General features: G+C 37.8%; 1 protein-coding gene and 1 non-coding gene across 2 annotated transcripts in view; both read left to right on the plus strand.

Moving 5' to 3' along the window:
* Nucleotides 1-16,939, plus strand: part of DOP1B (DOP1 leucine zipper like protein B) — a 48,263-nt gene that overhangs the window by 15,994 nt on the left and 15,330 nt on the right. Inside the window, exons 10-24 of the mRNA NM_001389399.2 lie at nt 1,277-1,397; nt 1,848-1,967; nt 2,569-2,674; nt 3,106-3,297; nt 4,007-4,685; nt 6,111-6,379; nt 7,170-7,322; nt 8,285-8,385; nt 9,050-9,240; nt 10,721-12,320; nt 12,981-13,092; nt 13,674-13,862; nt 14,527-14,652; nt 15,779-15,913; nt 16,558-16,613. Of these exons, the coding sequence (NP_001376328.2) occupies nt 1,277-1,397; nt 1,848-1,967; nt 2,569-2,674; nt 3,106-3,297; nt 4,007-4,685; nt 6,111-6,379; nt 7,170-7,322; nt 8,285-8,385; nt 9,050-9,240; nt 10,721-12,320; nt 12,981-13,092; nt 13,674-13,862; nt 14,527-14,652; nt 15,779-15,913; nt 16,558-16,613 (4,150 nt within the window). The remainder of the gene's footprint in view (nt 1-1,276; nt 1,398-1,847; nt 1,968-2,568; nt 2,675-3,105; nt 3,298-4,006; nt 4,686-6,110; nt 6,380-7,169; nt 7,323-8,284; nt 8,386-9,049; nt 9,241-10,720; nt 12,321-12,980; nt 13,093-13,673; nt 13,863-14,526; nt 14,653-15,778; nt 15,914-16,557; nt 16,614-16,939) is intronic.
* On the plus strand, nt 9,110-9,177 carry MIR7452 (microRNA 7452). The gene has a single exon (NR_105621.1). It is a non-coding gene; the product is annotated as a microRNA 7452 (primary transcript).

Below are 16,939 nucleotides of genomic sequence, written 5' to 3' on the forward strand. Positions count from 1 at the left end.
GTTAAAGTATTATCAAAACATTTCCAGGACAAAGGAGAATTCTGTATTACTTTCCTATTAAATGAATGCCACCTTAATAGAGGCCGTTGTTAGTCTGTTTATCAAATGGTGCTCGCATCTCCTTCAGCTGTTAATTTTAATTTTTTTAAGAATATCTGAAAAACAGTTGTGATTGAAGAATATTATATAAAGCATTTATATTTCTTGAAAAAAAAAAACGTTGAAGGAGGAACAGTTGACTGGGGTTGATGGATTAGTCAAGTATTTTGTAATCTAATTTAGTAAGTGGATGGCTGATACTGGCCTATTGTATGTTTTATTGTGCTGACGGTCATTGTTAATCTGAACCACAACGAAGGGTTATTTAGCTGAGCTGCATGATTTGATTTACTCTTTCAGTCAGCACACAAAGTATAACTTCTTGAGCCTTAAATCTGTATAACTTTCACTTCCTTTTTAAATGAATTAAAAAAAAAAAAGGCAAAAAATCTTTGATCTTTTCTGCTACTTAGTCATGTAACTTTGCTTATTCCTGTAGAAACACTCCTTGGCATACCTTATATACTCTTTGTTAATAGTTCCGTATTTGGGATACAGTATATATAAATTGTTCATCTTTAGGTATAATTTTATATAAAACAAAGGTGTGCTGATCCATGAAAACTGGGTGCAGATGACTGCACACACCTAATTTGTGGGTCCTTCTTAAAACTGTGAATAACAGAGCATGTTATGGTTATATCTTGCATTTGAGCTTTCTCGATTACAGTTGTTTTCCCAGATTTTGTTCCTCAAAACTTAATCATGGCTATTATGCTGAATGTGTATTGGGAAAGGTGTTCGTTTTCCTTATAGTTATAGATATAGTGATTATTTCTGGCATGTGAACTGCAGGTTTGTGGTATGCTTATACCCACTTACGACGACTGCAGTAGATGTGCCTTACAGAAGTGTCTTAGATGTAACGTAGAATCAGTGCTATGGCTTTTCAAGTACCACTTTAGAAGTTCCTAAAAATGAAACACAGAGGGTATTTGACTAAAATAAACAAATAAATAGAAATCCCTGTAAGTAGTTAATTTCATTTTAACTGAGATGCTTCCCAAGATCTCATGTTTTAAAAAGCCACAATCATTTTCTTCATACTTCAAAACTCATTTGTTGTTTTATTTAGATCTACTTACCCCTAATACAAGTTTATACAAGCTTGTAATTGAACTACCTAGCAATGACTTTGACACAATTGCAGGATTTATTTTTTTTTCTTCAACTGTAGGGCCACAGGTTGTTGGGGACCTCTTCCTTGAAGTTATCAGAGCCTTTTATTCCTACTGCAAGGATGCGCTTGGTTCTGATCTCAAACTTAGCTACAATCAAAGTGGCAACGTACTTGCAAGGTACAACTATAACTTTTCAGTTATAAACTCAAACTGTCTCATATATATTAAGCTGAGTTAATAAAAACTAACCTAATTAAGCAAATTTCACTTTTAAAAGCTAAGTATCCTTCTATATAAAATACCAGTTTTCTTGTGACTTCTCTAGCATTTTCCACACGCAGGCTTGATTTCTTTGATTAGAAGAGAGGAAACTGAAGAACACTGCTTATCATTGATGTTGATTAAGTTCAGTGAGGTTTGATTTCTTTCATCTTGGAGGATAGTTTAGCCATTCCAGAATTGCTTAGTCCTTGAATTAAAGCAATCAATATCTCAGAGGAAAAATAAGTTTTTAGAGTACATCAGCTAATGCTGTAACGTACGTACTCTTAAAATCTTTGCTGACATCACTTTTTCTCTTTTTTTTCTTTCCTTTTTTTTTTTCTTTCTTTTGCTCCTTCCACGCAGTGCAATCAAAGAGAATAAAAATGCTTCGGAAATTGTCAAAACAGTCAATGTGTTGATTACATCCTTAAGCACAGACTTTCTTTGGGATTACATGACTAAATGTTTCGAAGATTGCTTCAGGTATTTATGTTACCTAAAAATAGAGCACCTTCCTTCCCCAGAACTGATGCATAACAGCTATATATGTAAGAGCATAAAGTTTATCAAAACATTTACATTCTGGTAGGACCTCAGTACATGTTAGATTCAGATGGCTATATCTATGTATCTATCTATCTATATCAGGAGTGTTGCTCCTGAAATACTTAAAGAATGCAAACAAATAATAATTGCATGCATGCAAAAAATAAATAAAAGAAGAAATTACGTTTAATAGCAGCTGGGGCTGGAAAAGACTTAAAGGGAGATGTGGATAGGGAAAATGCTTTTGTCTTTTTTGGAAGAACAAATGTATCCTTTGGGTTTTTTTTTAAATGTAAAACAGAAGGTTGTACTTAGTAAGAGAGTCTATAGAGATTTGATCTGAAAATTAGAAACACTTGAGCATCTCACATACATGCAGCAGTTTAGTTGGTTTTTGACAGAATGTTTTCTGCTGCTGTATTAGAAATCCCTTTTTACTTTACTTTAGAAGGCCTAACTGTTCTACTGAAAGTAGTCCACCAAAACAATAATTTTGACAGGAAAACAGTTTTTAAAATGGTGTTTATCTCCATGCTAGAAAGAAATCCACACAGACGAGGGATCCTCCTGAAAATGTTAGCATGCCTCCTACAATTTCAGAGCTCTGCACATTATTGGTGTTTCTTCTTGACGTGATTCCTTTGGTAAGGCAACCTGCAGTTAACTATTTTGATGTCTTTATATGCCTAAGAACAAATAGTAGATGATATATAATGGAAGCAAGTAAGCGAGCATGCATATGTGCATGTATGACGTGTTTGGCAAAGTATAGTTTCATGTGCTGACTTCTATATGGTTATCCTTGCTATTGCCTACCAAATTAATTGTTTGTCATTTCAAATTATGGTGATTCAGTGAAAGGAATGAGACTTCTTTGTCTCTTAGTAGCTGGCTGACTGTCGTAACTCTTTTAGGGTATGATCTGTTTTTTATCATAGAGAATGAAGGAAGAATAGGTCTGAAGCAAGTTCTTACACTTTAACTATTTGTGATGTTATCAACGATTAACCAGTGTTACTACACAGTTAAATAATTATGTCTGATAGCTATTTTAAACAATGCTTATTTATTTTAGGAACTCTACTCTGAAGTGCAGACTCAGTATCTTCCCCAGATGCTCAGTTATATGGTGCAGTCTCTCCTGGAAAATGTGGAGATATTAAGTTTGCCAGAACTCACTCATGCCTTAAAGACATGTTTTAAGGTGCTTAGCAAAGTGCAAATGCCTCCTTCCTATTTGGACATTGAGACAGGAAGTAGAAATGGGGTAAGTATTTCACAAGTACTTATCAATATGTAAAATTGATTGTGACAGATCTTGTTTTTAAATGCTAGTTCTTTAATCTTAAATGTAGATGATAACAGAAGCAATACAGCTTTTCAAAACTTATTTTGTCCCCTTCCAGATTATTCAGTGTCCTGTAATTATTGTTCCATTTCTGATTTGTTTGAGTTATTTGTGAGGGTGAAGTAGTCTTGTCTGAAATAGTGGATATGATCCTATGTATTAGGAAAAATGTGCTTTTAATAGTATTGAAAAGGCACATAGCATCATGCAGTTCTTAAAGATGAGTTGACAAATCAAGTCCAGTATTACAGCTGGCTAGGTCTATATGGCTTTATGTTAATATTTTAGTTTAATACATTGTGGAATTACTTTGGTGCAGGAGACTATGATGGCAAATAAGGAACAGATGGCATGAAGCAGTCATACAAGCACAGCCTGAACATTTTTCAGTAGAACAAATAAATGCATTTGACTGAAAATAATCAAGCATTAGTAATACTGTTCCAGTTGTAAAGTGGATTTAAGGAAACATTTCCATTTGCTAAGCATCTCTAGACAAGGATCTGTTGATGTTTGAGTCAAAGTGTGAGGACTACAAACAATTGTTATGTTTTAAATGCAATTGAATTGAATTAATTATCAGGGACTAAATACTGTCACATTAATTATGTTAATGTTTCTGTTTTAGAGCCCAGTGAAAAAGGAAAATGGGGATGTAACCTTGGAGACTAAGTCTGTGCTGCAGGAAGAGGATGAGACTCCATTCCCTCCCCTGAAGTCAGAAGACAGTGGCATTGGTCTAAGTGCTTCCTCCCCAGAGCTGTCTCAGCACTTAGGAGTGCCAACTGTGACGCTGGAGAGAGATGATGTCTGGAAAAAAGGGGGGAGCATTCAGAAGACTTTGCATTGCATCCAAGAGCTGGTTGCCAAGTTTTCCAGTAAATACATTTTTGGGGTGCAGTTTCAAGAAGCAAATAATGAAAGCATCTCAGCAATTAATCTGAGTGGAAAAGAGAAAAAAGAGAATGGCTACAGATTATCTGAGAGTGCCAGCAAGAAAAAGATTGCAAAGCAAATCACGGTACCTCAGTTTAAACAAATGCTTTCAGAACTGTTCTCAGTTCGAGGGTCACCATTCAAGAACAAGAGTTCTAACCTTTCTTCTGATTGCAACTCTGATAATAAAAAAGAAAAGGAGGAAGACTGGGACCTGGAACAAGTGATGTTTGTCTTGGGACCCCTTAGAGCTGACTGCAAGGAAGCTTTTGCTGCAGCTTGTCACCTTCTCTTGGATTGTACCACATTCCCAGTCTATCTTTCAGAGGAGGAAATGGAACAGTTGTATATCTCTTTGTTTCAGTTTCCTGGTAAGAAAAGATTCCTTTCATGGACAACTTGTGTATTTGAGAATAGAAATTACAGTGTGAGCTCAGTTACTTGCAAGAGATGCAATCAGTAGGTAATGCCTTTTGACTGAGCTGAAGGCAAGTTGCCTATGAATTCAAGATTTACCACATCAGTGTATGTTTTGTGTCCTGGGGATATGGGACAATTCTTCTCAAGTATTTTTAATGAATTTTTGAAACACTCACTAGAAAACTTGTAGATGACAGGATGAGAAGGTCTTCTGGCCTGGGGTGTTTTTGGCGGGGTTCAGAAGTTTCAACAGATCCATAAAAAAGAAGCATTAGAGGTTGATGGACTAAATGGAAAATCGGAACCCATAATAGAAGCAAAACATTCATTTTCCTAACCTTAAAGTTCAAAGGAATTTGATTTAAGCTAACATATAAAAAAAATCATGTATGACTGAAGGGCCTGTCTGTGCTGGGAATTTTCATTAGGTTTAGCAGCAGTTACTGGCTTGAAGGCTTGTTGATAAGACTGTTTTCTGATGAATGGAGAGGTGGGAAACTGAAATTTTGTCCTCCACCTCACTAAAAATTTCTGTTGTCTTCCTTAGCAAAACAGTGATATGCTTATCATTTACATGGGTGAGCTCTCAACTTGACATAGATGCTTGCATATTTGCAGTGCCTTCCACTTAATTAAGCAATTTAGCTGTACTGGGTGTACTTAGAAGGCTTGCTTACATATTTGTGTTTCTTTGGAATATTGCCCTAGGATTATATAAGATTATTTTTGATATGATTTTCAACTGCGCAGCCTGGAGAAACAGTAAGGTTTAAAGGCAAAAAGAGAGAGACCCTCTAATAATGAAGGTGTAGGCTGAATGCAGTACGGAAGTTGTCTGATATGCAGAAGGCAGAGTATTCATTTTATTCTGGTGGTAAAGTAGTTGAAGCATTTGTCTTTGAAGCTGGAGACGTGAATTCAATAAAACCTTACCTGATTATTCATGCAGCAGAGCTAGAAGTGGCTTGACGCTGTTAGTCCTATCAGTTCCTTGTGTGCTTTATGGTTACTGAAATGATACGCCTCAACACTGTTCCAGGGAGCCACCTTAGATCAGCAGACCTCTGTTGTTATCTTTGACAATGACAGCTGAAAAATGGCAGCTGTAAAAACTAGTTGTGCTTAAACAATCCAGAAAGCAGAAATGCACTTGCTGTTGGGTCACTGAGGTCCTTTCTGCTAGGAGAAGTAGGGAAAAAAGTACACTTTGCTTGGAAGAGAGCTCTTCTGAAGCAAGGGACATATGATAGCATCGCAGCTGAATCTAGGTAGTCATTTTTGTCTCTTGATCCTGTGAGCTAGACTGAAGAATAGTTGGAGGTAAGACTATAACCTTTAAGCAACCTAAACTTTTTTCTCCCTTGTCTTCTGAGGAGGTTGTGATGCCAGCTTCCCTCTGTGGCTGAAGTCCTTAATGACAATATGCTGCTGTGTGAATGACTGCTATGTTCAGAATGTGTCCATCTTCACGCTGCTGGAGGTGATCAACCATTCCCAGTCACTGGCGCTTGTGATAGAAGACCGAATGAAGCGGTACAAAGTCTCTGGCCACAACCCCTTCCTTGGAAAGCTGCAAATGGTCACACTTCCTCCCATTGCTCCTGGAGTCCTGAAGATCATCTCAGAGAAAACGGATTTCTACCAGGTGTCGATCCTCTCTTTCTTTATTACTACTCAGCTGTAAATCAAAGGACGGGGTGGGAAAGGAAATAGTATCCGTATGAATGTGTGGAGCAGTATGTTTACTTCTGGTTTGTTTGGTTTTTTTGTTTGTGTGTTTTGTTTTGTTTTTTGGCTTTCACAAGCATTTGAAAGAAATTGTATTCTTACCTATGTACTTCACAATAAGATGTTCAAAAGTGACAGGTTATTTTTAAATTGCTGGTTGGTTGTGTCCAAATTCTTGAGATGGAGGTAGACTTGAAGGATAAGTTTAATTCACCTAAGCACTGTATTTCAGAGAACTTGGATACCACTCAAATTTTTCAGTAAGAGTCAGTGCTAGTGGGTAAATAATAATGAGAACGTTCCTTCCTCTTTGTTTTGTTTGTATCTATTTCAAAGATGCTTTCCTCATCTCAACCATTTGTTGGTATGAGAGTTCATTCCAAGTTCTTACTGTTTATTATTGTGCTTCCAGCTGCTGTGCCTGATGTGTGTGATCTGTTTTGACCCAGAAAATAGAAGCAGAAGTGCTTTCCTGAACTCTGGTGCACATCTACTTGAATTACCTACCCTCTAATACCAGAGCTGGAAAGAATATTCCTTTAGGTCTAAGTGTATGACCTGAATTCTTGCTCTTTACTAAACCAAGAAGATTTGGAAATATCTTTCAGCAACAGAGTGCTTTTATGCAATAGAAGGCTTTGAAGTCAATGAAGAAATGACAGTGTTACTGCCTATTCATTTTATTTATTGTTTTTACTGTACCCTAGAGAGTAGCCTGCGCGCTCTGGAATCAGCTGAACAAAGAGACACGAGAACATCATATTGCCTGCGTGGAACTGTTCTATAGGCTGCATTGCCTGGCACCATCAGCAAATATCTGTGAAGACATTATATGCCATGCACTTTTGGATCATGATAAAGTAGGTCTTGTATTCACTGAAGCCCGTTTGTCACTGTAGAGTTCTTCCAGTGTTTCCCAAACTGCATCCAGTTCCTTTCCATCCTGTGGTCTTTGCTTCCATGGTCTCTCTGTCTCTCAGCGGACTCCCTATTCACTCCACTGCAATTCCTTGGGACTACTGCTAGATTTAATCCCTGACTACAAGCTGTATCAGTCAGTGCTGGAACATATTTAGTTTTGGCCCAAGTAATTTAGTATCTCAAATCTTGCAGTGTTTGTCATTATTTCTAAAATGACCTAGCCCCACAACTGACTCTTAGTCCAACGCAACATTCTATTACTTTGTAATTGTATGCCAGCATAATGTTGACCCTGTGTCTGCCTTAGTATTTAGTTCTCATATTAAGTAAGCTGTATTTAAATGAAGTCAGTTCTTAATTACTTTACTTACCTGTTTTAATGACGAAACAGTTCCGTAATGACTTAGTGTTTATTTGTGAGAAATGTCTTGCACAACAAAGCTTACAACAGCCTTCTTCGTTCTGTGGCATTGTTTTTGTATCTTTCTACTTGCAATTTTGAAACTTAAAAGTTTGAAAATATGTTAAAGCTTTTCAAACAAAATCACCAATAACAAACAGTACTTCATACAGCAGTTTCTTTCCCATTTGTCATCCAACTTTCAAACCTCTCTAACATCACACCAAGAGTAAATGTTTATAATACGCTTAAGTCCTGAACTACATTTTTGGTGTATTGCTGCATCTTTGTGGCTGTCAAAGTTTGGCTGTGCATTCATGGATATTTGGCATTTTGGTTTAGTCTACTGCAAAATATAAAAGTACCCTCAAAATACCTGAGAAGGATTAGTAGTCATCTATGTAACAACTATTGTTCTGCTAGAGGTTTAAAAATCACTAAAACTTTACTCAGAGATAAATACTGCAAAAAATAACGTCTGTGTCTTGTTTCCTTGCAAAGGGGACAAGGCTGGAAGCACTGTTCAGATTCTCCGTCATGTGGCACCTGACCAGAGAGATCCAAGGCAGCAGAGTATCTTCTCACAATCGGTCCTTTGATAGGTATTTTCTGTTTCCATTCGCTTAGATTTATATTATGCTTTGTTCTGTCATTTTTTTCTGGGATGAAAGAAAGCTCTGTAGAGCCATACGAGCAAAAGGAAGGCCTTCAGACTCCTTGCACTTGTGCTTGCACACTCATTGCACGGTGCACTGAAGAGCAACTTTATGTTCTAGTGTAAAGGAAGCTTTTGTAAAAAATAGTAAGAGCTTCTTATATGAAGTATAACTTGCTGACAAATTTCTGCATAGCAGACACTTTTCCTCTTAGAGTGGGTTATGTTTTTGTTTTTTCAAAGAAAATGGAATCAGTGCACACAAAAAAACACCTTATGTTTAGAATGACATAATATTTATGATACAGCCACTTCCGTAGAAAATGGTGACAAAAGTATTAAGAGTTTTCCTAAATATATATATGAAAGAACTTCAAAACATGCTGTTCTTCTACAGTGTGAATGCACGTTTGGCCTTGTTTCTACAAATGCATGTGTAGTTGACCCCAACTCAAGAGAAAGTGCATGATCAAGCTATTGTTAGCAGAAACAAGCTATTGGCTGATGCTTACACGAACATGTGCTAAGACTTCCACGCAACTACTTTGTTGTTTGCATTAACTTTTCTAGGTATTTCAGTTGTACTTATTAGTTCTGATTTCTCCATTCAGGTCTCTGTTTGTGGTACTGGACAGTCTCAATTGTTCAGATGGTGCAATTGGTGCTGCAGCACAGGGCTGGCTGATCCGTGCACTTTCACTTAATGATGTTGCGCGGATTCTTGAACCAGTCCTGCTGCTGCTGCTTCATCCAAAGACACAACGCACATCTATCCACTACATCAAACAGAAAAATTTAACAGGTAAAACTGTTCTTGGACTGAAACTGTAAGTGTTGATGTAGCATTACGTACTTCTGAACTCCTGCTGAAGGTGGTCTCTGGACTGTGATGGCATCCTGTTGCACTGGGTTATCTTGCCTCAGTTCCATGGATTTTTCCTCATCCGTGTACCTCTAGTGATGCCTAAAGCAGAGTTCAGGAGTAAGCCATGCTAATTCAAGAACTAATGACAATTTCTGTTACAGTGGTTGCACTTGCACTGTTGGTTTGGATTGCTTCTTGCTTTGCTCTGGGATCTTGTCTCACACTTCTCATCACCATTCCTAGATGATGCACACTGCACGTGTATTCACTGTTTAGAGGATCCCTTCATGAGCAAAACTAGGTTTGCAACCAAATGAAATCCAGGAGCAGTTTGGTGACTATGTCAGTCCAGGAGCTGTTCCAGTAAGTGGGATGGACAGGCAAATCTTACTCTCTCTGCCAAGTCTTGCCCTGGCAGACCATGCACCCTCAATATCAGATTTCTTTATTTAATTAGTAGATGTTTTTTGGTTTGCTTTTCTGGGGGGTTTTTTGTTTGCTTGGGGGGTGAGGGGGGGGGTTGTTTGTTTTTTAGTTTAATTTGACAATCATTTTAAGACTGATAGTGAGAAGCATTATGAACCACATGTGATCATGTGGCAAATGTGGAACAAACAGCTCGTGTGGCAGAGACCTCTAGGGAGTAGCTGTGGAAGACTTAGATATATCTAGGTATGAACTCAGGATTTGCTCCAAGTGCAGAATCCTGTGAAGGCTGGCAGCCTATTTAGGTTTGGGATTGCTGGGTACAATCTGGCTATGAGATGCCCTGCATTGTTTGGCCAAAGTAACCAAGGTTTTTCCCTGGCGTAGATCAGGAATATTGCATAGAAGTGACCAGTATTTTTTATTAAATAAACTTCTGTGTCACCTGTCTCCCTCATTCTCTTAGCCTAGCTATCTGTTTGTATAATTATTTTTGTCTTGATTGGCAAATAATCAGATGACAGACACTGATAGACTCCAAAGGGACCTGTTTAGAAGATGCTGTAGAAACACTGAGCTAATATATTCTTTCCTTGTCTCACAGCATGTAATCAAGGAAAACTTCAGCTCTTTATTCTCATTTCCTTCCTGATCTCAACAAATATTTTATGCTCAGAAAGCATAAAAAATATTTTCACATCTCAAGCATCATAGCATAAGAAAAACAACACATGCTTAGTGCTGTGTTCTTTTTGTCTTGCACTTAGAGTAGCTTAGTACTGCTCTACCACTTAAAAAAAATTGCTTCAAAGAGCAACATCTTTTCTTTTTTAGCTCTGTTCATTACAATTAATAGCAGAGGAGAGTAGCTTTTTAAAATCTTCTATTTTTTCTTACAATAATTTACTCAGTATAGAGAATGTTGTGTGTAATGTAACCCATTATACATTCTTTTTAATGTTTTTTTTGTTTGTTTGTTTGTTTTTTTCAGAAGATATACATGATTGGCTTTGCAAGAAAAAGGTCTCCTGGAAAGAATCTGGTGTCTCTGAGAGCAATTCTGAGGAAAACCTCCCATTGAGTCAGTTTACTGCTGTGGATAGAGAAGCAATTTGGGCAGAAGTGGAAAAAGATCCAGAGAAGCTGGAGTTAAAAACTGAACAGTCTGAAAATGATGCCTCTTGTAATCCTGTAGCTTTGCATGAGGCAGATGGTGACCAGGATAATAGTGAACACACAGAATCAGCGGACACCAGCACAGGCCGTGACAGTGAAAATACATCCTCTTTTTCTCCTTCTCTGGAGCTGCAAGAAATGAGCAATGAAGACAATGACAGTGCTGCAGCTGATGGCAAAGAGAACACGAACCAAACATTCCTTCCTGAAAGCTCTAAATCTAGTGTAGCACTAAACCTTGTGCGTGCTGACTCTGAAAGGACTCAAGCGTCAGAATCTCTGTCAAGTGATGAAGAGGTGGACCTGGAGCTCCAAGAAATTACGAACTCTAGGTTGCTCAAGCAGCAGAAGGAAAAACAGGAGATGGCTGAGGCTCTGTTCAAGCATATGCTGTTATATTTGCAACCCTATGATTCCAAGCGGGTACTGTATGCTTTTTCTATTCTGGAGGCAGTGCTTAAAACAAACCCTAAGGAATTTGTTGAAGCTGTAGCTAGTACGAGCATGGATACCAGCTCCACTGCACATTTGAATCTTATTTACAATCTCTTAGCTCGTCACCAGGAAGCCCTTGTAGGGCAGAGTTTTTATGGCAAGCTTCAGACTCAGTCCCCAACCATGTGTCCCCATTCTCTCCTGATAGAATTGCTCACTTATCTCTGCCTCAGTTTTCTACGCTCGTATTATCCATGCTACTTGAAGGTTACACACAGAGATGTACTTGGCAACAGAGATGTCCAGGTAAAAAGTGTGGAAGTCTTGATTAGAATGATGACCCAACTGGCTACCATGGCAAAAGCAGCAGAGAATAAGAATGTAGAATTCATCCGGAACTTGCTAGGAAGATGCAAAATTCAGGAATTTGTTCTTCTTTCCTTGTCTGCATCTATGTACACAAGTCAGAAGCGGTATGAACTGCTTATGGTAGGTGGAGTTAATCACATTCCGGCAGAAGATCTTTTTGAAGAGAGCCTCATCAATTTTGGACATGATCAAATATGGAGCGAACACCCACTCCAGATTGAGTTGCTGAAGCTCTTGCAAGTATTGATTGTCTTGGAGCACCATCTTGGACAGACTCCAGAGGAGCAGGAGAATCAGCCAGACCTCTCCAGGGAATGGCAGCAGGCTCTTAATTTCCAGCAGGCTATTGGTGCAATGCAGTATGTCTATCCACACCCAATAACTTCACAGGGATTATTTGTCTCTGCTGTTGTTAGAGGTTTACAACCAGAGTATGGTTATGGGATGCATCCTACTTGGGTAAGCTTAGTCACGTGTTCCCTGCCTTACTTTGGGAAGTCTTTAGGTTGGACTGTGGCACCATTTGTTGTACAGATTTGTAAAAACCTGGATGAGCTTGTCAAACAGTACGAAAATGAAGCTGTGAAGATATCTATGAAAACATCTGCAAGGTAAGAATCTGCGGTGTGGGCTTTGTTATGCTGAAACTTTTTTTTTTTAAAGTCCTCTTTACTACAGACTAGTGCATGGTACCTTACTTAGCATTGTAACTCACAGAGTTTGATCTTTTGATCCTTAAACCCTGCTGCATATACAGACATCTGACCCTCAAGACTAGATGAGGTAGATGCAGTTCTGTTGATGTAGGACTTACAGCAGTTGCATGAAGAGAGGAAAGGGGACCAGCAGCAAGAACGACCAGCATCTGTGGTACTGCTTACCATCCAAGTACAAATAAAGGTCTCCGTTCTGACAAGATTAGGGATTTTAAAGAATTAATTGGAGACAGAGACCCTGCAGAAGTAAAATACTGTGATACTGTTCAGAACAGACAGTAAGTAAAAGGAGCAGGGAAAAATAACTGAACACGAAAGATTCATTTGAGGTGGAGAATAATATTCTAAAAGATCTAGGCAGGTAAATGGAGTTGTCCAAGCATAGTTTGTGAGTCCTGTGTTTTGATAATTACTGTCTGGTCATTTCGATATTCCTTTGCAATGTTCTTTAACTACTGAACAGTAATAAATCTCTGTTGGAATTTTTCATCATGGAGTACCACTTGGACTGTTGAGCTTTTTTTTCTTTTTTTTTTTTTTTTTTTCCTCCAAAAGCTTAACCTCTAAAAGAGAGAATGTTACACCTGATTACCCACTAACCCTTTTGGAAGGTTTGACAACTATTGGTCACTTTTGCCTCCTGGATCACCCTAATCAAACTAAAAAGGTAACTGCTTAATGCCTTCCGTTTCCTACCACATGCTTGACACCTTTGTACTAGTTTGTCAGAGTATGCATCCCTTTTTCATTCTGATGCGAATTTAGGTAGTAAAGGCAAGCTTGTAGAAGAGAGGTAACCTTAGGGAAGCCTGACAATACATCAAAAGAAGTGAACTATGTAAATGTGTAAGGAAGGAGGTAGTTAATTTTCTTTTATTTGAAGAAAGGAAAGTTGATTGTGATGATCTTAGTCACGCATATACTAGTCCTATATAGCTTGTCTATAGTTGCTCTGTCATTAACCAAGTCTTCCATTTTCATGAGAGTTGATAAAGTGTTTTCCAATACGTTCCCTAAATTTTTGTTCCTGTAGCATAAGGCAGAAAAGGATATAATTCTAGATGAATATGCACAAAAACATTCAGCAGCCAATTAAATACTCTTAACAACAGCAGTATAATTCAGAAATAGAAGAGTTTGATTACTTTTGAGATTGTCATTATAAAAGACTCCTAATTACAGCATCAAAGCAGTCACTGTAGTGCGCAGTATAATGTATTTTAATATTCATATTTTTTGCTTTCCTAGTCATCATGTTTAGCTGAGCCTGCAAACTTGAGAAATGCTAGGAATGCAATTTTGGAAGAGTTGCCTCGTATTATTAATACTATGTCCCTCCTTTGGAACGTTATAAAGAGGGAAGACTCTCAGAAACGACCAACTGACTTCTTTGGAACTACTAAAGGCTCTTCCTCAGTCTACTTTAAAGCAACCAAAGTAGGAGTTCTTTTTAAACTACTGTATATCATTCTTATCATCTTATCTCTCACTTGGGCGTTTTAGATAGAGTTCATAGGAATAGTCTTGCCATTTACAGAACGATACTGGGACAGAAAGAGTTTCTGAGGAAATCTTTAAAGCTATGAACTTTCACAGTACTTTCCTACAAAAGTACATCTTTCTCTGTTACTTCTGCCTATCTGGACTCATTCTTGACCTGTTTAGTGTTTGTTTTGTTTTATTTTTTTTTTTCTATGAGCTTCTATAACTAACTGCCGTAGAGCCTGAATTGTCTGCACTTTCCACAGGCAATAGAGTATGTATCTGAGGAAGTAAAAATACTAAGCTTTTCCCTTTTTCTGTAGTTAGTGATAAACTGTAGTAGTAAAAAAATCAGTAGGAGAAAAAAAAAATACAGCACAATAAGAAGTCAGTTCTTCTATTTAAACATCTGTTTTCTAAAATATGTGCCTCCCTTCTGTAAGAAGGACACAACTAACTTATTAAAACTAGCCTGATTGCCAAATACATAATGAGAGTATTTTGTTATCATGTATTTTTTGAACATCTTTGGAAAAGGACAAATATTTTACAGACTGAGAATTAGCCTTTACCTCGCAAAGTTTAGCATACTGTTTTTTTTTTTTTCCTCCCTCTACAGACATTAAGAACTAAAATACTGGACTTCTTGAATCCATTGACAGCACAACTTGGAATCCAGTTGATGACAGCAGTTGCAGCAGTATGGAATAGCAAAAAACCTCACAGGAATCAAAGTAAAATAAAGGTAAAACTGAATAAGGAACCCTTAGGTTTCCAACGTAAAGGCAAATGCTGCATTTATATGATTAGTTCTGGCCATGTTTATAGATTGATTTGGGCTTTTTTTTCTTTGGCTTTTGTTTTTTTTTTTTTTTTCTGTTCTTGTTAACATATGACAAATGTAAATCTAAAATGTTTTTGTTTATATGCAATTCCACAAAGCATCAGGGCTACAATTTAACCTAATTAAGTAATCAGATCAGAAGGACAATGTGGCAATTTAAGTCTTACAGTAGTAGCCATTTTTTTAATTCAATACTGGATTGTAATCTTAGTGATTACATAATGCCAGTCTTACATTATCAGTTCTATCTTCAGAGGAAGTTTAGAGATACAGTGTTCTCCGGAACTACGCATGTGTTCTGAGCGGAAGACTGACCTTTTCTGATTTCGTTTGGACACATTGTCAGAGAGTTATCTAGGTTGAAAAAGACCTTAGAGATCATCAGGTCTAACCATCAACCTGACTTACCACGTCCTATCACTAAACCACATCCTTAGTGCCATGTCTACATTTCTCTTAAGTATCTCCAGGGATGGGGACTCCACCACTTCCCTGGGCAGCCCCTCTTTGTGAAGAAATTCCCTCAGTCAGTCCTTGTAAGCAACTCAGTATCCTTCTTGTAGTGAGGGGTTCACAACTAAATGCAGTATTCAAGGTGCAGTCTCACCAGTACCAAGTACAGAGGACAATCATTTCCCTAGTCCTGCTGACCACACTTATTTCTGACACAAGCTAGGACACCGTTGGCCCTCTTGGTCAACCTGAGCACACTTCTGGCTCCTGTTCAGCTGAGCATCGACCAGCACCTCCATGTCCTTTTCTGCCAGGTAGCTTTCTAGCCACTCTTTCCCCAGGCCTATACTGTTGCATCTGGTTCGTAGGACTCAACTGCAGAACCCTGCCCGTGATTGTTTTCAGGAAGGTTTTGAAAGAAATCTGCATGTGGCAAATGGTTGCATGGTTGATGTAATTTGTGTGATTTAAGTTTTGTGTATTTATACGTGAGTAGTCCCACTGAAAGCTGCTTGTCAACTTCAAGGTTTGCTTGGTATAATGATCTGACAGATGTGGTTTTTTGTTTGGTCAGATTCTTCCAGTGGCTAGTGCATCCCAGCTTATTCTTGTGGACTTAATATGTGCACTTAACACACTGAAAACTGATACTATATTACATCTAGTCAAAGAAGTGGTCAAGAAGCCGTCACAAATCAAGGGTGAAGAGGTAACCAAGAATATAATTTCATTTTCTTAATGTGTTGAGATAGATCTAGAATAGCATGCATCTCTAGATATTATTAGAAGGAAAGTTACTTTTTTTTAAGTGAGAAGTTTTCTGAACAAGTTTTGCCTTCCAGAATGTGGTTTTCTTCAAACTATCAATTTAAGTAAGTTCTTTAGAAAATTTTGCCAGTGAAGTTACTGGTAATGAAAAGGTCTGGGTCCTCTGGTACTGAAGATGATTCCAAGTATCATAAAGCTTCTCTAGGTATACTGCTTAGTGAGATATTTCTATTTCTTTACCCTTATCTGAGCATTAAGAAGTACTTCATAACTGCCCCTGCTGTTTCCCACTTAGCAATACTAGCTTCCTTGAAAGCTCTCGTGTATACCATTGTAGGAGTTCCTACAGCTCTGAAAAACTGTAGGGGATATTCAGAAGTAATGTCACTGATTCTGAACTACAGTCCTCTCTTGAAGCTCTGAAATCCTTTGCTCGCCTGTATAGACAGTTGTATCATAGCTCAGCTGTTTGAGTACAAGCTGCTTCTTAGAAGTGATGTTTTCCATCAAATACAGGTACTCAGCAGTTAGAGCTTTCTATTCTTCTGAGGGCAAATAATGAAATTTTTTGCTTTTATTTTTCAGAAATCCTCTCTTGTAGATATCCCAATGTTGCAGTTTGGTTATGCTTTCATTCAAAGGTAATTCAGTCATTGTGAAAGATGATTTTCTGTTTTACTCAAAGTACCAGGATAACAGTTAACATTACTGTTTTTGCTCAACTTTAGTCTTGTTGCAAAGTCACAGAACACTTTTAGGTAGGAAATGGTTATTGGCACTTCACTGTTAAGTAGCCACAAAATAACTGGGTGCAGATTGTTTTCCAATGATATGTTGCTAATGCCAATTGAAAATCTCATTGCATACAAACAGAGCAATATAGATCAGATAGTTCATTAGCAAGACACTTACATAAGATGTTACAATCTGTCTCCTTTTGTGGTATGTGTTTCCACATGACTGGATA

Source organism: Gallus gallus, chromosome 1 (assembly GCF_016699485.2).
Source record: "Gallus gallus isolate bGalGal1 chromosome 1, bGalGal1.mat.broiler.GRCg7b, whole genome shotgun sequence".
Lineage (NCBI taxonomy): Eukaryota > Metazoa > Chordata > Aves > Galliformes > Phasianidae > Gallus > Gallus gallus.